Source organism: Mirounga angustirostris, unplaced genomic scaffold (assembly GCF_029215605.1).
Source record: "Mirounga angustirostris isolate CCGP_5_RB_7025 unplaced genomic scaffold, mMirAng1.0.hap1 SCAF_10, whole genome shotgun sequence".
Taxonomy (NCBI): Eukaryota; Metazoa; Chordata; class Mammalia; order Carnivora; family Phocidae; genus Mirounga; species Mirounga angustirostris.
Genome location: NW_026991718.1, coordinates 77,857,522 through 77,880,972, shown reverse-complemented (window position 1 = coordinate 77,880,972; position 23,451 = coordinate 77,857,522). Strand labels below are relative to the sequence as shown.

At 39.8% G+C, this 23,451-nt stretch overlaps 1 protein-coding gene and 1 long non-coding RNA gene across 2 annotated transcripts in view; one reads left to right on the top strand and one right to left on the bottom strand.

The window, feature by feature from the left end:
- The window catches only part of LOC129046126 (uncharacterized), a 67,018-nt gene extending 44,791 nt beyond the window's left edge, over nucleotides 1-22,227 (bottom strand). The window contains exons 1-2 of the long non-coding RNA XR_008506906.2: nucleotides 22,140-22,227; nucleotides 20,529-20,639 (exon numbers count right to left, since the gene is read on the bottom strand). This is a non-coding gene — a long non-coding RNA (uncharacterized LOC129046126). The remainder of the gene's footprint in view (nucleotides 1-20,528; nucleotides 20,640-22,139) is intronic.
- On the top strand, nucleotides 4,000-22,582 carry LYG2 (lysozyme g2). Its single transcript, XM_045885161.3, has 7 exons — nucleotides 4,000-4,347; nucleotides 4,494-4,599; nucleotides 5,069-5,136; nucleotides 10,234-10,374; nucleotides 16,926-17,122; nucleotides 18,119-18,257; nucleotides 19,848-22,582. The coding sequence occupies exons 3-7, from the start codon at nucleotides 5,094-5,096 to the stop codon at nucleotides 19,964-19,966; spliced, it is 639 nt and encodes a 212-aa protein (XP_045741117.1). The 5' UTR covers nucleotides 4,000-4,347; nucleotides 4,494-4,599; nucleotides 5,069-5,093; the 3' UTR covers nucleotides 19,967-22,582.
- Nucleotides 22,583-23,451: the final 869 nt, after the last annotated feature.

The window sequence follows — 23,451 nt, the reverse complement described above, 5'->3', positions numbered from 1 at the left end:
ACAGGAATAATGATTCCCCAGACTGTGATCCCCACCTAACCCCAAACTATGAGCAACAGTAATCCGAACCTGGATCTAAAAGTCTCCTGACAGTTATGACAGAAAGAATCTTGATTTTTCAATATACTGTATTTTTCAGCCCTTTACATTATTTTGGGCAATTCTGAGGCTACTCTTGACATATGCAAAGTTAAAACTTTCATTGGCCTTACTCATATCTTCTGCGACTCACTCAACCTGACAGGGAAATTTGTAACTATGGCTGAGACCAACAAATAAGCAAGCAAGCAAACAAACAACACCTCTTTCTTACTGCCCTTGTCAATATGAAAATTGTTGAGGATCAGGATCCTGAACTTAAGTTCTGGGCCTACATATGATAAAGGTCTACTACTTGTCAGTTACAAGATAGAGAAGAAAATTTATTTTGAAATCCACCCTAAAACACAGGATGACTTGCATGGCATTTGTGATTTTGATGAGAACTAAAATGCAGTCCAAGTTTCCCTGAAAAACAGTAAAAAGTGTAATATAGACTTAATCCATATTTAAGCCTCTCTGTTCGACCTCCCACACTTATTCCCTCTTCTGGATCCAGGAGATTGTTGGAGCCAGACCGAAGGCTTGGAGATCATCTGCTGTCATCCAGGTTTTTTACTCTATAAGTGGGAAAATGATGTCTAGACTGCTGACCTACCCAAGGGCCCTCAGCTGGTTAGGGGCAGATCTGAGACTGCAAGCTGGATCTCTAGGCTTCCAGGCCAGGGCTCTTCTTGCCACACCCTGCTTTTGTGAGACTGATGGAAAGCAAGTTGTTTTTGTGGAAGCTACATACATTTTGGCTTAAGGTCTCTTGCTGAGGTCATTTAGATGTTAGAGATGATTGGAGTCCTCACCCTTAGGGCCAGGAACCACAACTATATTACCAGAGTATTACTATCTTGAAAAGTCTTGGAGGTAGACAACTGTTTGGGAGGTTGCAGGAAGTCAGGGGACTGGTCACAGGGTGTCATTTGTATAGGAAGAACATTTTTTTTTTTAAGATGTATTTGTTTATTTTTGAGAGAGAGAGAAGGAAGGGCAGAGGAAGAGGGAGAAAGAATCTCAAGCAGACCCCGGGCTAAGTGTGGGGACTGAGTGTGGAGGCTGATATGGGGCTCGATCCCACGACCCCAAGATCTCGACCTGAGCTGAAACCAAGAGTCAGATGCTTAACCGACTCCACCCAGGTGCCCCAAAGACATTCTAAAAAAAGATTTTATTTATTCATTTAGAGAGACAGAGAAGTGCACCTGGGTGGCTGAGTTGGTTAAGCATCTGCCTTTGGCTCAGGTCATGATCCCAGGGCCCTGGGCTGGAGTCTACATCAGGCTCCCTGCTCAGTGGGGAGTCTGCTTATACTACTGCCCCTCCCCACTGCTCATGCTCTCTGTCTCTCAAATAAATAAAATCTTAATAATAATCATTATTATAATTTTTGTTTGTTTTTTTAAATTAACATATATTATTTGTTTCAGGGGTACAGGTCTGTGATTCATCAGTCTTACACAATTCACAGTGCTCACCATAGCACATACCCTCCCCAATGTCCATCACCCAGCCAATAATAATAATTTTTTAAAAATAGAGAGAGAGATTGAGAGTGAGAGGGAGAGCATGAGCAAGGGGGTGGCTGAGGGAGAGGGAGAGAGAGAATGCCAAGCAGACTCCATGCCAAGTGAAGAGTCTGATGCCAGTCTTGATCCAATGACCCTGAGATCATGACAAGAGCCAAAATCAAGAGTCGGACGCTCAACAGATGGAGCCACGCAGGTGCCCTGAGAAAAGATGTTCTTTGCATATAGATCATATTGTTACTTTGGGAAAACAGGGGGGCTGAGGGAGATTATAGCAGATGACTGGTCCCTTCAAGCTCCTCCTGGCACCATCAGTACAACTCACATGCATAGTCAATTTTAGCACCCTTGGGAAGAGATGGGGAATCATTCATTCAGTAAATTACTTTTCAATGTCAACATTTTTCTCAGACCCTTATATGATAGCATCCACACTTAACCATCCATTGGGTTTTCAATTATTAATTAAAAGTTAGGCTTTAGAGTGCAACAAACCTGGGTGCAGACCTAGCCCATGCCTCTTACTACTGTTCTGCCAGGCCTTCTATAGAAACTCAATGCATGTTATTGGTGAAGATATAAAGTGACAAAAAGGCACTGTGGATTCAGTTGACTCATATTTGTATTTAAAAATTACAACAGCATCGGAGTGCCTGGGTGGTTCAGCTGGTGAAGTGTCCAACTCTTGATTTCAGCTCAGGTCATGATCTCAGGGTCGTGAGATGGAGTTCCGCATTGGGACTCTGCTAGGCATGGAGCCTACTTAAGATTTTCTCTCTCTTCCTCTGCCTTCCTCACCCTTCTCTCTCTCTCCCTCTAAAAAAAAAAACGACAACAGCATCTACAAACAAATGACAGCTAAATATCTACAACTGGAATGATTTATTCAGACCACAGATGATGCTTTGTATGCAAACTGACTGATTTGAACCCATCGTAATAATTACTCTGCAGGGTCATTGGTCCATAGCATTAGTACCTTGGACATAATGGAAGAGCATGGATTTTGAAATCTTACAGACCTGGGCTCAAATCCCAGCTTTGTCATGTCCTGACTGTGCCATCTTTGACAAGTTGCTTAACTTTTCTGAGTCTCAGTTTCCTCATCTCTAAAATAGGGTAATACCTACTTTACAGAGCTGTTAGAGGATTGGATGATATAATGTACATAGGAACCTGGGGTATGATGGGTGTCAAATAAATGTTTATTTGTATTCTCACAATTTGAACAAAGCTTAATAATCCACATCAGTTTGAAAGCATTTATTTAAAGTGCAGAGGGCCTGGACATGAAAAGCTTCATACCTAGAAGGACTTGTAGCCCCACTATATGAAAACAGGGAGAAGAATAAAATAGGTTTCACATTTAATAGTACTTTCAATGTTTTGTTTTTACTTTTGTTCTCTAGGAGCATCTAGAGACAGCTTCAGCCTCTACCTAGAATCCTTTACATAACTTTTCCTTCTTCCTCTACTTCATCTTCCTTTCTTCTTTCTCCCATCTTGTCCTGCACTGGTGGGGTGGAGGAGGGGCATGAGCACATCAGTGCAATGTTCCACTGTCACTGGTGATGGCTCATGTGTTCCTGAGGGCCATGTTGGAGAAGCTGGACCCATGCAAAACCCCTTATTAAAGAGTGGCCCTGACTGCAAGCATTGATGGTGCTGGTAGAGCCAGCCCCAGCCCTGAATCATTTTCATGATAATCAAGGCAGGAATTATCATTGGTTCAGAATATCCCCGCCCTTCTTCCCTGGAACGGAAGGCTGGAGGCCACTTAAAGGGAAGTCTCTTCTACAAACAGGCAGGGCAGAAGTGAATGCAATGAGGTAGTGCAGAGATCAGCTTCTTGAGGGCATGATCTCCTAGAAGTTGTGGTTTATTCATTGCCAGGGAGCCTGGCAAGTTGACTCAGGGCCTTCATCTTCGCCATCTCCTGCTCAGTCTCTCTCACACCTGTGTTCACCTTGTGGATTTATGGAAGGATTGTGTACAGTGTCTTAGAAACTTCTCACACTTGTGGAAGGACCTGTGTCAGTCTTCCTCCCCTTTGGAAAATGTGCTTTGCCTATTTCAAGAATGTCCCTTCCATTTCCTATTCCCAGGGCTGCACAATATGCTTTATCTCTTCTTTTGGACATAATTGTGAAGAAAGATACTCCGTCCTTGAAAAAATTTTCATCCCTGGCCAAATCTTTTTTTCCCATTTCCTCAGATAGTTTGGGAAACTGGCACTCATGTTGCTACTCTCTGGCTTTGTACTGATCTCCCAGAGCAGGCAGCCACTCTTGGCTCTGTTTGTCAGAGTTGAATTGGAGCAAGGAGCCATGTGACATATTGGTATGCAGATCATGTGACAATGGAATGAAAAACAAAGAGCAGGAGGCTCAGCCTTCAGGCAAACGACCAATATAGGAATGAGAGCTGCTAGTATTTCCTGTTTATCTTTTTAATGCTAATTATCTGTTTCTTGTTCTCAAATTTAGCAGTTGTGTAGCTCAATTTTAGATGCCCAGAAACTATCCTCCAAATATATGCCTCCAATGTAACTTGGGGGTTCATTAGATTAATTAATTAATAGTGGTTAATAAATGCTTTGAAATCTTTTTATTAAAAGGGCCACCTAAGTACAAAGTGTTATTATAATCAGGTCTAATGAGGTCAGTGATTTAAAGAGAGGGTTTCAAACCATATATAAAGCCCCTCCAATGATCAGTGATACAGGATGAAGGTAAGAAGAGGCAGGTGATTCTACAGGCTGGTGTTTAGAACCTCCTCCACAGTGGCAGAGCCACACTGAAGTTTGCTTGGATTGAAGCCAGGTAATCATAGATCTACCAACTAATGGATTCTCAAATTGTTTAACTTGTCTTTTAGGACAAAGGCCACTGCTTTGTTAAAGTCTGGCGTGCAGGGTAGTGCTGAAGACGGGGGACTTTCCTAAACCGAGAGGAGAGATTTGCTCTGCAAGTTCACAAACCAGGTTAGTGCTCACCTTCTTGTATCTTGTAGAACACTTAAGCTGTCTTTTGAATGAAACCAAAAATAGAATGTACGGAGCACAGCAAACCTCTTCTGAGTCCTGATCTCTAATGCTCCTCTCAGTGGCTTCTTTTGGTTTTCTAAGGAGACTATAGTCAAAGAATGGGAACAAAATTATGATATGAGCAACCTTGGAGACAGGATGGGAGTGTGTGTGTTGGCCTAACATATTTAAGATATTTATAGGCTCATGTCAATATGAAATTGGATTAAAATGAGTTGGGAGATTATACTTAGGAAAGAGTGATCCAATGAACCATAATACTGAGCCTATGAGAATAAAATCTTGGAACTGGCAAAAAAAGTATTATACTGGAAATGATTCTAAATTTTCTTTTAATTAAAACAAATTTCCTTCAGAAAACTTTCAAGTTTTAAAATTAACCAGTTTCTCTTTCAAATCATAATAGGTGCTGTAGGATAAGATTCACAACCATGCTATCCTCTATCCTGTTTTGGGGACTTATTGCCCTCATTGGTAAGTCATCGACTGACATTTAGCATCTTCTGCAGGGTGTCCACAAAAACATGTAGCATAGTCATGAATCAGAAAAAGCAATGATTACATGTAATGGAGGGGTGGGTTCTCCTTCTAATCAGCCTGGCCATCAGTCAACTGCTTACATCTATAATTAGCAGTGTATTCTGCTTGCCAAGTAGGTGAAGGCACTGTCAGTGGGAATTTATGGAACAGTGCCTTGGGAGGCAAGACATATGAAGATAAAATTATTAATACCAGGCAGTAAATAAGAGTTAAATGAATATAGACAGAAAAAGACACTAGTCTGGGAAGAGTTCAGGATAAACAGTTCACATCTAGTCAGGATGTTGAGACCAGAAAGGCTTTCTGGGAGGATGTTATACTTGAAGAATGTTTGGTGTTATTTGATAAGAGAAGAAAAGAGTCTGCTGTATGGGTAGAATGGCTTTAGTATAGGGAGGCAGAAATGGATGAAAAGTGTTGGGAGTACAGTAAACAGATCAGTGAGACCAGAACAGAAGTGAAGATTTCTGAGGGGAAGGATAGAAAGGTAGGCTGGTGAGATGGTTAGGGACTTTGAATAAGAAAAGATTGAAAATTTGGCTTAGGAAAAATGAAAGGCAACTGTAAACAATGTTCAGGTTGTCTTTATGAATAGGGTGAAGATTGAGAAGAAAGTATTTCTGAAATGTTTAATTCTAAATTTGAAAAAGTGAAGCTACAGAAAAGTGATAATTTCCGATTATTTATGTGGTCAAAGGCAGGGGAACATAGTTTTAAATTTTTATTCTTTCTTTAATTTCCAGGTGGGAGCAGAATTATATAGCCAGTGGACTAATTATGAGCTACCCTACTAGCTATGTTTAATTGAAAGGTGACTATAATTAAGAAGGGCCTGTGTGTTTATGATGTCAACACAAGTAGTGTAAAGTCCATGGTCATATTCTAATCCCCTTAAAGCAAACTTAGGTATACATGAGTCTGCTGGGAATCTTGGTTAAAGTGCAGATTCTTTGACCTTATACCTAAAGACTCTGATTCAACAGACCTAGTATGAGGAGCCCAGAAATAGGTATTTTTAATAGGCATCCAGGTAACTTTGATACCTGTGAGCATAGCGAAGGCTGGCTCTCCAGTAAAAAGAAATTGAAACTTTTGACATATGGACACTTGATCCAGATAACTTAGATTATTCCTTTACTTCTCATTCATCCATCCATCCATCCATCCATCCATCCATCCATTATCCATTCACAAATATTTATTGAATGTCCACTTTGTGCCAGGCATTGTTCTAGGTGCTGAGGAGGAGATAGCAAAGGGAAAAAAATGTTCTAGTGAGAGGAATAGGAAAAAAGAGAGGAAGAAATAAAAGGAAGGAAGGAAGGAAGACATGTCAGGTGGTGATAGGTGATATAAATAAAATAATATAAGGTAATGGGTGATAAGGAATGAGGCATGAGTGTGTTGCCTTTTTAATATAAGTAGAAAAAAAGGCTCTTTAATAAGTTAATTAAAAATTGTTGTAGAATGTTTCAAACACATAAAATGGGGGAGGGAATAGTGTAATTAACTCCCGTGTACCATCATCAAGCATCTATGGTTTTCAACACTTTGCTATTCTTATTTTATCTATTCCTCACGTCTGCATTTTTTGGGAGGATCGGAGGTTAGAATGTTGTAAAGCAACCCAAAAGATCAAAACATTTTACCTATAAATGTTTTAGAATGTGTCTAAAATGTACAAGGACTAGCTCTGGCATAAGAAGATGTTCCTGGCTCATCTTAAACATTTCCTGCCCCAGACCAGGAATGAGACCTTTTTCTGAGGAGCACTGGTTCCTGAGTGGGAAATAGTATTTAGAGACCACAATATGAGTATCAGGGGTCCTCCATTGCTATGGGGTGTTATTCCTTCCAGGTCTTTTCAGTGGAGAAAACTTAGAACATATATATTTTTTTAAAAAAAAGAAAAATAATTATGCATTCATACTGATATTTCACATTAATATTTTTGAATACAAAGGATTTCTAAAAATCCTGACTCCTAATAACATTAACATGATACTTATTTATATATAATAGTTTCAAAATAACTATGGCAGTATTACCAACCAACAGTGATCCTGTGCATATAGTTTAAGATTTTCTTATGATTCTTTATGTTCATAGGATGTATTCCACTAGCGGTGTATGCTTACACTGACTTGTTTTTAAGTAACTAGAAATAATTCTCTTCTATGTATTACTTAAGTTTTCAATTTGATATAATTTGTCTCTCACTTTTTAGGATTTTTTTTCTATTTAATGTTTTTAAATTATAGAAACATGTACATGGCTCCAAAATAAAAACTATAAAAAAGGTACATTTAGAGAAGTCTAGCCTCTATCCCTGTCCCTTTTACCTCTTCTTACCTTGCCCCATAACTAACAGTTTTTATTAGTTTTTGGTTCATCCTTGTATTGTTTCTTTTGAATATATAAAGAAATCTCTCACACACCCAAACACACACTATCATATTTTCTCCCTTTTTCAAACAAATACAATTCCATAACTACTACTCTGTACCTGGAGATAATGTTATAGAATCATATAGAGTTCTTCCTTTTTGCAGCTGCATAGTAATCTGTTGTGTGGAAGGGGCTTAGCTTACTCAGTCCCTATGTGAATGATACTTGCATTGTTCCCAGATCTTTGCTGTTATAAATAGTGCTGAAACAACAGCCTATTGCAAAATCTCCTTCCACAGCAATGTATAATACTGCCTATTCCCCCACCACCTCATTGTCAGAATACATTGTCAAACTTTTGGATTCTTGCCAATTAAATAGGTAAAAAATAGTGTCTCAGTGATGTTTTAATATGGCATTCTCTTTTGAGTGTGGTTGAGCACCTTTTTATACATTTAAGGATTTTTTCTTTTTTTTGTTTATGAACTGTTTATTCATATCTTTTGCTGATAGGGTGGTATTTGAACAGAGTCCTGAAGGCAGTGAGGCAGCAAATCATGTAGATACCTGGAGAAATAGCATTCTATGCAAAAGGATCTGTAAATATAAAGGCCTTGAGCTAGGAACCTGCCTGAGATGTTGAAGGATAAGCAAGGAGAAGAATGTGACTGGAGAAGAGTGAGGGAAGGGAAGGAGAAGTCAGAAAGTGAGCAGAGGCCAGATCAGGTAGGGCTTGAAGGCCACAACAGAATGATTGGAAAGCCACTGGAAGGTTGATCCCATGATCCCATGCATGTTTCCACAAACCAGTCTGGCTGCTGGGGGATAGACTGCAAGGGTGGAGGAAGGAGGTCAGCTAGGAGGCTGTTACAATAATCAAGATGAGCAATGGTGGTAGTTTGGACCCTGGTGGTAGCAAAGGTGGTGAAAAGTGGTCAGATTCTGGGTATATGTTGTCAGTCTGCACCCTCACTCACAGCTTCTACGCTTCTATCTTACATATGATCTGTGTCCTGGAAATCCATCCATTCATTCACTCATGTATATTTCCTACACATATTGTAGGCTCAAGATTCTATGCTGAGGGCCATGAAGAGTGCCAATGCCATGCTCTTTGCATCACATGGAAATCCATACTGCTTAGGGAAGCTTAATGGCTTTGCTGGTTTCTACTGGTTTTGTTATCTAAATAGGCTTTCTAAGTATTATGAATTTACTTGATAGTTTCACTGTCTGACCTTCTGATGCATTTACAATAGCTTTTTTTTTTTTTCCCTGTTTGTAGTTGGGAGAGATAGACTGTGCCTGTATTTTTATTTGTTTTGATGAGTTTTGCTTTTTAAAAAAGTTAGTCTTTAGAGTTGCTTTGTTTTCCTTTTAAAATATATATTTATAAGGAATAGTTCCATTGGTTGTGTGCCTAATTCTAAGAGAGTCTCTTTATACTGTCAAGTTCATCAGAATTAGACTTATAGTGAATGGGGAAAATCCATCTCTCTATTAAAAAATACCATTTACAACACTAAGTGAAACAACATAGTTTTTTACATCAAATGTTTTAACAAATATAATTTCTTATGACAAGTATTTGTAGTCTTAAGATATAAGTCAACAGTCCTAGGAACTATTAGAGCAAACTTTTCAACTTACACCAAAGCTCTTTATCTCCTTTAGTAAATAGACTTGGACAGTAAGTCACTTTATAATGACAAAATAAAAAATAAGAATAGGATTTAACTTAAGTTTTTATGGTAAGTTGAATTTTATTTCCAATTTTACTAATTATACTTAGAAATTCAACCTCACAGAAACATGATATAAAATGGATATTTTAAGTTAATGGTACCCTTCTTTTTTATCTTAAGTGGTATTGGTACACTTCTTTCTTATTTTCTTAAACGAAGGCAATTTGTTAATCCAGATGTTTACATCCCCAGAAGTATTTGTGTCAGAAGTGTCTTAAAATTTCTCTCAAAAGACGATGGACTCTGAAAAACAAACAGGGTTCTAGAGGGGAGGGGGGTGGGAGGATGGGTTAGCCTGGTGGTGGGTATTTAGGAGGGCACATTCTGCATGGAGCACTGGGTGTTGTGCACAAACAATGAATCATGGAACACTTCATCTAAAACTAATGTTGTAATGTAAGGGGATTAACATAAGAATAAAAAAATTAAAAAAAAAAAAAAAAAAAAAAAAAAAAAAATTTCTCTCAAAGTTCCTGCTTAAAACTCTATTGGCAATTTTAATTCCGATCAAGATTGCAGCAAGTGTTTTTGAGACCTATAAAAATTGATTTTCATAATACTTTGTACAATGTTTAGAATTAACTACTTCATTAAAAGATTTTCAGGGGCACCGTGCTGGCTCAGTCAGGAGAGCATGTGACTTTATCTCCAGGTCATGAGTTTAAGTCCCACGTTGGGTGTGGAGACTACTTAAAAAAGTTTTTTTTTTAAGGTTGGAGTAAAATGGGACAGGGGAATCTTCTGTTCTGTTTTGTCTGATGAGTTATCCAAGGGGTCTTAGGGAGGGAATTGGGAAAGAGTAAGTCTACGGCTTCACCTTTGGTTTAGTAATGCTCATTATAGCGACTTGAGCAATATATCTTGCAGGCTTCATGAGAATTATCGTTCTCTCCCCCAGGCACTTCTAGGGGCTCGTACCCTTTCACTCATTCAATGAACCCTCACCTGCATCCCCGCCTGTACCATGGCTGCTACGGTGACATCATGACCATGGAGACCTCTGGTGCCACCTGTGATATAACCAGGTTGATGAACTGTGGTAAGTGAAAAGCAAAGCAAACATTTGGCTTTCCCCCTTTCATCATTTTTATATTGTTTTTTTAGGAAGTAGCTTAATTTTGAAAAGGTATAATTGCTGTTATAGCAATAAGATCAAAGTTAAAAATTAGAAGAAAGCAGGAGGGAGCAAGATGGCGGAGGAGTAGGAGACCTGGATTTCGTCTCCTCTCAGGAATTCAGCTGGATAGGGATCAAACCATTCTGAACACCTACAAACCCAACAGGAGATCAAAGAAAAGAAGAGCAACAACTTTCTGAACAGAAAAGCGACCACTTTCTGAAAGGTCTTTTCTGATTTGTTTAGAGTATATTTTCTGGGGACGTGGTTACTCTGCTAGCATTTTGTTCTCTCATTAATCTATTCTCCTCTGCACAAAATGACGAGACGGAAAAAATCACCTCAACAAAAAGAACAAGAGGCAGTACCGACTGCCAGGGACCTACTCAATACGGACATTAGTACGATGTCAGATCTAGAGTTCAGAATCATCACTTTAAAGATACTAGCTGGGCTTGAAAAAAATATGGAAGTTATTAGAGAAACTCTTTCTGGAGAAGTAAAAGAGCTAAAATCCAACCAAGTAGAAATCAAAAAGGCTATTAATGAGGTGCAATCAAAATTGGGGGCGCTAACTGCTAGAATAAATGAGGCAGAAGAGAGAATCAGTAATATAGAAGATGAAATGCTGGAAAATAAAGAAGCTGAGAAAAAGAGAGATAAACAACTACTGGATCATGAGGGCAGAATTCGAGAGATAAGCGATACCATAAGACGAAACAACATTAGAATAATTGGGATCCCAGAAGAAGAAGAAAGAGAGAGAGGGGCAGAAGGTATAATGGAGCAAATTATAGCAGAGAACTTCCCTAATTTGGGGAAAGAAACAGGCATGAAAATCCAGGAAGCACAGAGAACCCCTCTCAAAATCAATAAAAATAGGTCAACTCCCCGACATCTAATAGTAAAACTTACGAGTCTCAGAGACAAAGAGAAAATCCTGAAAGCAGCTCGGGAGAAGAGATATGTAACCTACAATGGTAGAAACATTAGATTGGCAACAGACCTATCCACAGAGACCTGGCAGGCCAGAAAGGACTGGCAGGATATATTCAGAGCACTAAATGAGAAAAATATGCAGCCAAGAATACTCTATCCAGCTAGGCTGTCATTGAAAATTGAAGGAGAGATAAAAAGCTTCCAGGACAAACAAAAACTAAAGGAATTTGCAAACACAAAACCAGCCCTACAGGAAATCTTGAAAGGGGTCCTCTAAGCAAAGAGAGACCCTAAAAGCAACATAGACCAGAAAGGAACACAGACAATATACGGTAACAGTCACCTTACAGGCAATACAATGGCACTAAATTCCTATCTTTCAATAGTTACCTTGAATGTAAATGGGCTAAATGCCCCAATCAAAAGACACAGGCTAACAGACTGGATTAAAAAACAAGATCCATCGATATGCTGTCTGCAAGAGACTCATTTTAGACCCAAAGACACCCCCAGATTGAAAGTGAGGGGGTGGAAAACCATTTACCATGCTAATGGACACCAAAAGAAAGCTGGGGTGGCAATCCTTATATCAGACAAATTAGATTTTAAACCAAAGACTGTAATAAGAGATGAGGAAGGACACTATATCATACTTAAAGGATCTATCCAACAAGAAGATCTAACAATTGTAAATATCTATGCCCCTAACATGGGAGCAGCCAATTATATAAGGCAATTAATAACAAAAGCAAAGAAACACATCAACAACAATACAATAATAGTGGGGGACTTTAACATCCCCCTCACTGAAATGGACAGATCATCTAAGCAAAAGATCAACAAGGAAATAAAGACTTTAAATGACACACTGGACCAAATGGACTTCACAGACATATTCAGAACATTCCACCCCAAAGCAACGGAATACACATTCTTCTCTAGTGCCCATGGAACATTCTCCAGAATCGATCACATCCTAGGTCATAAATCAGGTCTCAACCGGTACCAAAAGATTGGGATCATTCCCTGCCTATTTTCAGACCACAATGCTTTGAAACTAGAACTCAATCCCAAGAGGAAAGTCGGAAAGAACTCAAATACATGGAGGCTAAAGAGCATCCTACTGAAGAATGAATGGGTCAACCAGGAAATTAAAGAAGAATTAAAAAAATACATGGAAACCAATGAAAATGAAAACACAACTGTTCAAAATCTTTGGGATGCAGCAAAGGCAGTCCTAAGAGGAAAGTATATAGCAATACAAGCCTTTCTCAAGAAACAAGAAAGGTCTCAAGTACACAACCTAACCCTACACCTAAAGGAGCTGGAGAAAGAACAGCAAATAAAGCCTAAACCCAGCAGGAGAAGAGAAATCATAAAGATCAGAGCAGAAATCAATGAAATAGAAACTAAAAGAACAGTAGAACAGATCAACGAAACTAGGAGCTGGTTCTTTGAAAGAATTAACAAGATTGATAAACCCCTGGCCAGACTTATCAAAAAGAGAAGAGAAATGACCCAAATCAACAAAATCATGAATGAAAGAGGAGAGATCACAACCAACACCAAAGAAATACAAACAATTATAAGAACATATTATGAGCAACTCTATGCCAGCAAATTAGATAACCTGGAAGAGATGGATGCATTCCTAGAGATGTATCAACTACCAAAACTGAACCAGGATGAAATAGAAAACCTGAACAGACCTATAACCACTAAGGAAATTGAAGCAGTCATCAAAAATCTCCCAAAAAACAAAAGCCCAGGGCCAGATGGCTTCCCAGGGGAATTCTACCAAACATTTCAAGAAGAATTAATACCTATTCTTCTGAAACTGTTCCAAAAAATCGAAACGGAAGGAAAACTTCCAAACTCATTTTATGAGGCCAGCATTACCTTGATCCCCAAACCAGACAAAGACCCCATCAAAAAGGAGAATTACAGACCAATATCCCTGATGAACATGGATGCAAAAATTCTCACCAAAATACTAGCCAATAGGATCCAACAGTACATTAAAAGGATTATTCACCATGACCAAGTGGGATTTATCCCTGGGCTGCAAGGTTGGTTCAACATCCGCAAATCAATCAATGTGATACAGTACATTAACAAAGGAAAGAACAAGAATCATATGATCCTCTCAATAGATGCAGAAAAAGCTTTTGACAAAGTACAGCATCCTTTCTTGATCAAAACTCTTCAGAGTATAGGGATAGAGGGTACATACCTCAATATCATAAAAGCCATCTATGAAAAACCTACAGCAAATATTATTCTCAATGGGGAAAAACTGAGAGCTTTCCCCCTAAGGTCAGGAACGCGGCAGGGATGTCCACTATCACCACTGCTATTCAACATAGTATTGGAAGTCCTAGCCACAGCAATCAGACAACAAAAAGAAATCAAAGGCATCCAAATTGGCAAAGAAGAAGTCAAACTCTCACTTTTTGCAGATGATATGATACTTTATGTGGAAAACCCAAAAGACTCCACCCCAAAACTGCTAGAACTCATACAGGAATTCAGTAAAGTGGCAGGATATAAAATCAATGCACAGAAGTCAGTGGCATTCCTATACACCAACAACAAGACAGAAGAAAGAGAAATTAAGGAGTCGATCCCATTTACAATTGCACCCAAAACCATAAGATACCTAGGAATAAATCTAACCAAAGAGACAAAGGATCTTTACTCAGAAAACTATAAAATACTCATGAAAGAAATTGAGGAAGACACAAAGAAATGGAAAAACGTTCCATGCTCATGGATTGGAAGAACAAATATTGTGAAGATGTCAATGCTACCTAGAGCAATCTACACATTCAATGCAATCCCCATCAAAATACCATCCACTTTTTTCAAAGAAATGGAACAAATAATCCTAAAATTTGTATGGAACCAGAAAAGACCCCGCATAGCCAGAGGAATATTGAAAAAGAAAAGCAAAGCCGGTGGCATCACAATTCCGGACTTCAAGCTCTATTACAAAGCTGTCATCATCAAGACAGCATGGTACTGGCACAAAAACAGACACATAGATCAATGGAACAGAATAGAGAGCCCAGAAATGGACCCTCAACTCTATGGTCAACTAATCTTCGACAAAGCAGGAAAGAATGTCCAATGGAACAAAGACAGTCTCTTCAACAAATGGTGTTGGGAATATTGGATAGACACATGCAGAAGAATGAAACTGGACCACTTCCTTACACCACACACAAAAATAGACTCCAAATGGCTGAAAGACCTCAATGTGAGACAGGAGTCCATCAAAATCCTAAAGGAGAACACAGGCAACAACCTCTTTGACCTCAGCCGAAGCAACTTCTTCCTAGAAACATCGCCAAAGGCAAGGGAAGCAAGGGCAAAAATGAACTATTGGGACTTCATCAAGATAAAAAGCTTTTGCAAAGCAAAGGAAACAGTTAAGAAAACCAAAAGACAACCGACAGAATGGGAGAAGATATTTGCAAATGACATATCAGATAAAGGGCTAGTATCCAAAATCTATAAAGAACTCATCAAACTCAACACCCAAAGAACAAAGAATCCAATTAAGAAATGGGCAGAAGACATGAACAGACATTTTTCCAAAGAAGACATCCAAATGGCCAACAGACACATGAAAAAGTGCTCAATATCGCTCGGCATCAGGGAAATCCAAATCAAAACCTCAATGAGGTATCACCTCACACCAGTCAGAATGGCTAAAATTAACAAGTCAGGAAACGACAGATGTTGGCGGGGATGCGGAGAAAGGGGAACCCTCCTACACTGTTGGTGGGAATGCAAACTGGTGCAGCCACTCTGGAAAACTGTATGGAGGTTCCTCAAAAAGTTGAAAATAGAGCTACCATATGATCCAGCAATTGCACTACTGGGTATTTACCCCAAAGATACAAAAGTAGGGATCCGAAGGGGTACGTGCACCCCGATGTTTATAGCAGCAATGTCCACAATAGCCAAACTGTGGAAAGAGCCAAGATGTCCATCGACAGATGAATGGATAAAGAAGATGTGGTATATATATACAATGGAATATTATGCAGCCATCAAAAGGAATGAGATATTGCCATTTGCAACAACGTGGATGGAACTGGAGGGTATTATGTTGAGTGAAATAAGTCAAACAGAGAAAGACATGTATCATATGATCTCACTGATATGAGGAATTCTTAATCGCAGGAAACAAACTGAGTGTTGTTGGAGTGGGGGGTGGGGTGGGAGGGATGGGGTGACTGGGTGATAGACACTGGGGAGTGTATGTGCTCTGGTAAGCGCTGTGAATTGTGCAAGACTGTTGAATCTCAGATCTGTACCTCTGAAACAAATAATGCAATATATGTTAAGAAAAAAAAAAGAAGAAGAAGAAGAAGAAGGTAGCAGGAGGGGAAGAATGAAGCGGGGGAAATCGGAGGGGTAGACGAACCATGAGAGACGATGGACTCTGAAAAACAAACAGGGTTCTAGAGGGGAGGGGGGTGGGAGGATGGGTTAGCCTGGTGGTGGGTATTTAGGAGGGCACATTCTGCATGGAGCACTGGGTGTTGTGCACAAACAATGAATCATGGAACACTTCATCTAAAACTAATGTTGTAATGTAAGGGGATTAACATAAGAATAAAAAAATTAAAAAAAAAAAAAAGAAAAAAAAAATTAGAAGAAAGCAGAATCCTGACCAACTTAACAAACGACTTCTTTTAATTTCCCCCTATTCTTTTTTTTTTTTAAAGATTTTATTTATTTATTTGACAGAGAGATAGAGAGACAGAACAAGTAGGCAGAGAGGCAGGCAGAGGGAGAGGGAGAAGCAGGCTCCCCGCCGAGCAGGGAGCCCGATGTGGGGGCTCGATCCCAGAACCCCAGGATCATGACCTGAGCCGAAGGCAGCCGCTTAACTGACTGAGCCACCCAGGCGCCCCTCCCCCTATTCTTTCCAAACCTTATCCAAATGTGTTTATTTCTACATAATTAAATGATTGTTTACATAAAATATTAAATTCTGCCTTTGTTTTTTGTTTGTTGTTGTATTTACTTCATGTTACAGCATGAGCATTTAGGCGAGCCTCTTGCTCTTTGTACATCCTCTCTTTTGTAATCCTGTTCCAAAGTCTTCTTCATGTTATCCCAGCATTAGAATGTCAGCGCTGGAAGCAACTACAAGGTCAATCTAATCCTACCTCCCCAATTTATAGATCTGAAAACTGAGGCTCAGCAAGAAGAGACTTCTCATGGGCCTGGAACTAGGTAGTAGCAGAACCAGACTCAAATTTAGGTTGGCTGACTTCTAGTCCAAGAGTCTTCCCAAGGCACCAATGTGGCAGGTAACAGAAGAACAAGAAAGAAAGCAGAAGTGGTACTGCTTGGGGTTGTGGACCTTTCTGGGTTTATGCAATTAGAGATTAAAAACAATGTCCTAGAATAGTTGTCCCAAGCTTTGGGCTGTGGTTGGGGGCTATGACTGACTTATTAAACTTTGGAAAAGGGTTCTCTTCTGGAGTAAACAGTTTTGTTTTCTTTTGACTTAGGGATCCGTGGTTCTGAAATGTTTGCTGAGATGGATTTGAGGGCCTTAAAAACTTACCAGATTCTGATCAAAGAAGTTGGGCTGAGGTATTGTGTGGACCCTGCTCTCATTGCAGCCATCATCTCAAGAGAAAGCCATGGTGGAGCTGTCCTGCAAGATGGCTGGGACTACAGGGGACTTAAATTTGGCTTGATGCAGGTACTTGGCAAGAAACTTTCAGTCAGCCCCACTTCATCCTTCCTTATGGAAGGTCAACCCAAACTAGATGTCCATTTGTAGTAGTTCCAGGCTTCAAAACACCCTGGAATTTCAGCATAATTTGTACTTCTGTATTTCTGAAACACATCTCTGGTATTTCTTTCCAGATTTATCAGTTTTTGGATATCTTCAGAAAAAGTATCTTATGAGTTTTATAACTACAATTTGCAATTAATAATATGCAATGCACTTAAATTGAGAAAATCTTATAAAGGGCACTATTAGAAGTGTCCATTTGGGGCCCATAAAGTAGTGAATTTTATCCATGTAGATCAAAACACCATAATTAAACTCTACTTGAATCAAATGGTTCTTTAGGCAAATTGGAGGAAGGGGATCCAAATTATCTGGATGTTTGCATCCAGTCATTATTTTAAATTGTCTGTAGAGAGCTAAGCTTCAGACTGTCCCAATTAGAAACAAATTTTTATGTTTGACTGCAAATGTCTAGTCACTGAATGCTAATTATTTGTTTTGAAACAACTTTTTCATAAATTTATTTATATTTGAGAGTTTAACAAAAACTATGCCACTTCCACATCTCCCAAATCATACTTTGTTTCTCTGACTCTCTTTTCTTTTCTTTTTTTTAAGATTTTATTTATTTGACAGAGAGAGAGATAGCGAGAGCAGGAACATAAGCAGGGGGAGTGGGAGAGGGAGAAGCAGGCTTCCGGCTGAGCAGGGAGCCCGATGCGGGGCTCGATCCCAGGACCCTGGGATCATGACCTGAGCTGAAGGTAGACGCTTAATGACTGAGCCACCCAGGTGCCCCTCTCTCTCTTCTGTGAGAGAAAGTAGAATTGATTCTGTGGAGATAAAGTAAGGGGGCCGAGGCCAGTGGCTGTATACTTGAGCACAAGGAAGAGAAATTGGGAATAGTAGAAAAATGTGTTGCTTTATCCAGATGCTGACATTATTATCTGATTTTTGTAGCTTGATAAAAAAATTTATCACCCTGTTGGTACCTGGGACAGCAAAGAACACCTTTTGCAGGCTGTTGGGATTCTAACAGACAAAATTAAGGCAATCCAGAAAAAATTCCCCATGTGGAGTGTGGCTCAACACCTCAAAGGTAGGCCATGTTTGTGGAGCTTTGTTTAAAAGATCAGCGAGTGAGACCCCTGAAGGCCAGATGTGCCCCAGGGCCTCTCTGGGAGTGTTCCCATGGGGTCAGCAATGGGTCTGGAAGGAGCTGCCAAAAGGATGCACTAGTGCTCTCTGAACCACTGAGTTACTTTGAGTGGTCTTGCTTCCCAACGTCCATTTCCCCTTCTGCCAAATGTTGGTGTTCTTATATCTCTCCTTAGTTACTGAGCCACTAAGTGATGTCTTGAGAATTAATGCAAGAGTTTAAAAGAATGTTTGCCTTCCTCTGGTAGAATTTTCCTGATGTAAGAAACTTAACGACTTTCTTTGTTTGAACAAATGTTTACTCTGAACATTCTCAGCGACATCTGGGCTTTAGGTACTATATCCAAGTGAAGATCTCTGGTTGGCTGATCACAGACCTCCTCAAGTTCAGCATCTTCCAGACTGAATTAAGTCACTAGCCTCCCACCATAAACTTACTCTTTCTTCTGTTTTTCTGTCTCTTCTCTTTTTTTTTGTCTCTGTGAAAGGCACCATATGTCTAGTCATTCCAGCCAGAAAACCAGAGTGTTTTCTTAGGTTCTCTGGTTCCTTCTGTTTTCACATCCAATCACAAGCAAGTCCTATCAAGTTTACCTCTTATAGACCCATGGTGTGCATAATACCTTTCTCCTCCCACACTTTAACATCCTTAATTTAGAATAAACAATTTGTTTTCTCTATTTCAAGGTCCCTGAAGTCAGGGATCATGACCAGGGGTGTTTTTCTCTATATATCAGAGCAAAGCAGTCATGTTAAACACATAAATAACTATTGAAGATTAAAATTTTGGGGTAAAATACACATATACACTTGCATACACACACATATCCATACAAAGAAATGATTATGTCTTGTGTACCATTGTGTACCCTGCACTCAGTGTGGCACCCATCCGCCTGGCACATAGTAGGTGCATAAAAACATTTACTGAATGACTGAATGAGGGATTGAATAAATGAGTAAATTCTTTTTTAAATGAGTAAGTTATTTAATGACTGGGAGAATGCTATAAACAGTCTCCGACTGAAGATTTGCTGGGGATCAAGTTTTGCCAGGCCTGGACTACATAAGAGGCAAATATGGCTTTTGCAGCAAGAAAGACAAGTCTCTTAAAAGGAGAGAGAAGGAAAAAAATCTGGAATTTTCCCAGAGATTCTTGGGGTGGTTGAGCCTTTCAGGAGGGGAGGAAGGGGGAAGGAGAATCTGGGACTGCCTGCTTTGAAAAATTTGCCTGGAGGGCTTACATCCTGGGAATGCTCATATCTTATTTCTTTTTTTTTTTTTTTTAAGATTTTATTTATTTATTTGACAGAGACACAGCAAGAGAGGTAATACAAGCAGGGGGAGTGGGAGAGGGAGAAGCAGGCTTCCTGTGGAGCAGGGAGCCTGATGCAGGGTTCCATCCCAGGACCCTGGGATGATGACCTGAGCCAAAGGCAGATGCTTAATGACTGAGCCACCCAGGCGCCCTGCTCATATCTTATTTCTGCTGAAAGTTAATATTTCAGTCTGAACCTCTGTTTCATTTCAGGTGGTCTCTCGGCCTTTAAGTCAGGAATCAATGCCATCGTCACCCTAACGGACATAGACAAAGATTTGGTCAATGATCTTCTCGCCCGAGCTAAATTCTATAAAAGACATGGCTTCTAGGCAAAGCTCTGTGGGTGGGCCAGGTTGGCAGGTGTTCAGATGGCCCCTCTTTGAGAGTTTGATATGGATGTGTCATACTCAACACAAAGAAATGGTTGCAATTATGACAAAAAATTCAGTTTTCTTAATGCAAATAAGCATCCAAAAAAAAAAAAAAAGAAAGAAAAAGAAAAGGAATCCCACCCAGTTCATAATATGATTCCCATAATGTTCACAAACATATATGCACAATTATTTTGTAGTAAATGTGAATATCATGGTAAGTGACATCTATATATTTCAGTGAGGCCCTATTTTATTCCATGATTTCAATGCCTGCTGACCTCTGTTTTACCAGAATTGTTAACAAGAGAGCCTGGCCTGAGCCTTTGTCCTTTTCCAAGTATTTGTCCAAGCCACTAGGGCTTTGATTGTGAGATATGCTTAACTCATAAGCCAGTCAACCTATGGGATGATGGAGAAACTAGGGATGGAATTCTAGCTTCACAAGTAACTGAGAGCTGACTGTGGTGAAGCTGTTCTTCTGAAAGTGCTATATGCCATGTCCCTGGCTCACACCAACCTTCTGTGTCTTCTTCCTCTTGTTTGCTGAAGATCCAGGGACTGGCTTCTTCTATTTTCAGGAATTTCTGCCACACACTTGTTCAAGAAGTCCACTCCTCACAAAACATGACTGAAGATAAGCATATAGGACCTGAGTGAGTTATGGTTCTTTAATTGCAAGCAAAAGTAACCAATTCTGGAAAATTTAAGGAATAAGAGGCAGTTACAAGAAGGCTATCAAAAGACTCATAGAAACAACAAGGTCAAGGACATGAAGAGAAACCAAACGACTTTGTGCAGCAGGAACCAGTTGACCATACTTGATAGCATCCTCACTGAATGAATGTATTAGCTCTCTCCTTGCTTAAATGTACTCCAGAGACTTTTTCTTCCATCCTTTCATCATTCTGATTCACTTTCATAGTTTCAGGAGAGAGACTCTGATGGGCTTATCTTGGGTCATCTACATACCTATGCCTTGGCTACTCTGCTCTTTGGTCTTGTCCAGACTACCCACAATGGAAAAGAGTTCCCTAGAACAAAAAACCTGGTGCAGTTTGTGGCTTTACTACCATCCTCAGGAGAGGACACAAATAATAATGTTGGAGCATAAAACCCTCAAAGTCCCTGCTGACATGGCTCCTCCTTGGCTTTTAGCTTTTGGGGGGAATATTTGATAAAAGTTACCCCATTACTTTTCTTTCTGAGAAGGAATCAAAATTAAACCCACCTACCTCTGAGTGCCCCCAGAGAAAGCCGGGTAAACCTTCTCTGCCCAACAACATCTTAACCTAGCCTGAAGATTTGACTTAGGCAGAAATGGGACCCTGTGTTTCACTGGGCAGAGTCAATGGTTAGCTAGTATGGTAGCCCTGCAGAATACAGTCCAGCATCTCTTATAATTGGTTGAGGACCATACTGTACCAGTTGTTAAATATTTTGATATCCTCCCTGCTTGTAGGCAATCCAGAACGTTCACTTTACTTAAGGATGGTTTCTTCTGGGCTTTCCCCCACAAGCATGTACTCCACCTAACTGCCAGCCCCTTCAATGTCACTACTAAAGCAATAAAGCACATCTAGGTGAGATAATTTCCAAGTAACTTGAAAAACAAGAAATAGGATACTGACTTAGACTCTGAATTGATTCCCCCAGTATTCTCTTTATGACTTGGATACCAAGAGATGTTCTATAGGAGAGTCCATATTTAAGGTGTCTTAGTTTGATTCCCACAGAAACAGACCCTGAGACAAGGAGTCAGGTCCAGGTAGCTTATTTGAGATGTGCAGGGACTTGGTGATACAGGGAAGGGAAGAAAGCCAGCAAAATGTGTGTCATCAAACCAGCTACTGGGGTGGGCACTGGAGCTCAATCCTCCAAGCAAACATCAAGAAATGGTACAAACCACACAGTTCAGAATTATTCTACCCAGGGGATAAGGAGCTGGGGTATTTATACATCTACTTTTAAGAGCCATTGATTGAGGGATCTTCCTTTTGGGGGCTGGGGGAGGGCGTGTCACTTCTGTGTGCCTCTGCTCTATCATGCAAATAGGCAGCACACTTTTCTGCAGTTCCAAGGAAAAGAGACTGTAAGCACAGAAATGCAGATACTGGCAGTTGGAAATCACCTGAGAATCCTGGATCTGCTTCACAGAGGTTAGATACAGCTGGAGGCTGGGGATACCTTCCACCACTGCTTGCTTTCCTCTGTGACCTAACAACATAGTAAGAACAATATGGAAATAAATACAAGCCTCGTGATACCTCATGATTTCCATTACAAGCTTTTCCATAATCTATTAGAATTACTAATTAAATATGATAGAACTGCCTCAGTCTATTTTTCTAGTTGATACTGAGAATAATATTCAAGATGTTAGACTCAAATGTGGCTCCATTAAATATTCTTCCAGTCATCCTCAGTTTTCTTTATATTTTTTTTGCCTGTGTCCTTTTCAGGGATAATGAATGGCTCTATGTCTGCATCCTAGTGTGTACAATGTCACTTCTTTTTGTTGTCTAAAAACCAAGCTCTCTCTGGAAAATGAAGAAAGACTGTCTTATAAATAGTTCTGAAAGCAACAACAACAACAAAATTATCATCCTTTCCTCTCTTGGCAATCAACCTCACAGGACTTTAAGCATCAGTGCTGAGAACATTATTAGAGGTCACAGATATGGAAGCACTTCCTTCCCTTACTTCCTCTGCACTATGCTAAAGGAACATACATGACTAATGGCCCTAATAAGACCAACCTTGGGTATTGTGGAGACTGAAGGAAAAAGTATTAGAGAAATTACTAAGCAATCATTGGTGATGTTGTGGTGGCAGCATCCCCAGGAGAGGCTTTGCAAGCGTGAGGGGGCGGGGGTCATGAGGACATAGGATTCCTGGGAAAGAGGGAGCTGTGAAAGTTAAAAGACTCTAAAGGTAAAGTGACTGCAATCCTCTTCCTTGCCTGCCCCATTGGGTGTAGCCTGTGAGGCAGCCCTTAGTTTGTCTGCCTGGTGAGTACAAAAGGGAGTGGAGTTATCTCTCAGTTACTTCTTTTTAGTTGCCATCTTGATGTTTATTTGTATTGAATTTAAAATCCACTCTTTATTTTTTGAAGATTTATTTATTTTAGAGAGAGGGCATGCATGCACATAAGTGGGAGGGGCAGAGGGAGAGGGAGAGGAAATCTCAAGCAGACTCAGGCTGAGAGTGGAGCCCAACCTGGGGCTCAATCTCACAAACCCAGAGATCACAACCTGAACCAAGACGGAGAGTCAGACAACCAGCTGCACCACCCAGGCACCCCTAAAATCCCCTCTTTAAAAAAAAGCTTTTTTTAAATTGTGAAACAATACACATACGGAAGAGTTTGTGTAATAACAAAACTGTTTAGCAAAATAAACTATTAAAAAAAGACTAGTGACAGTATCAAAAAAGACTAGCCA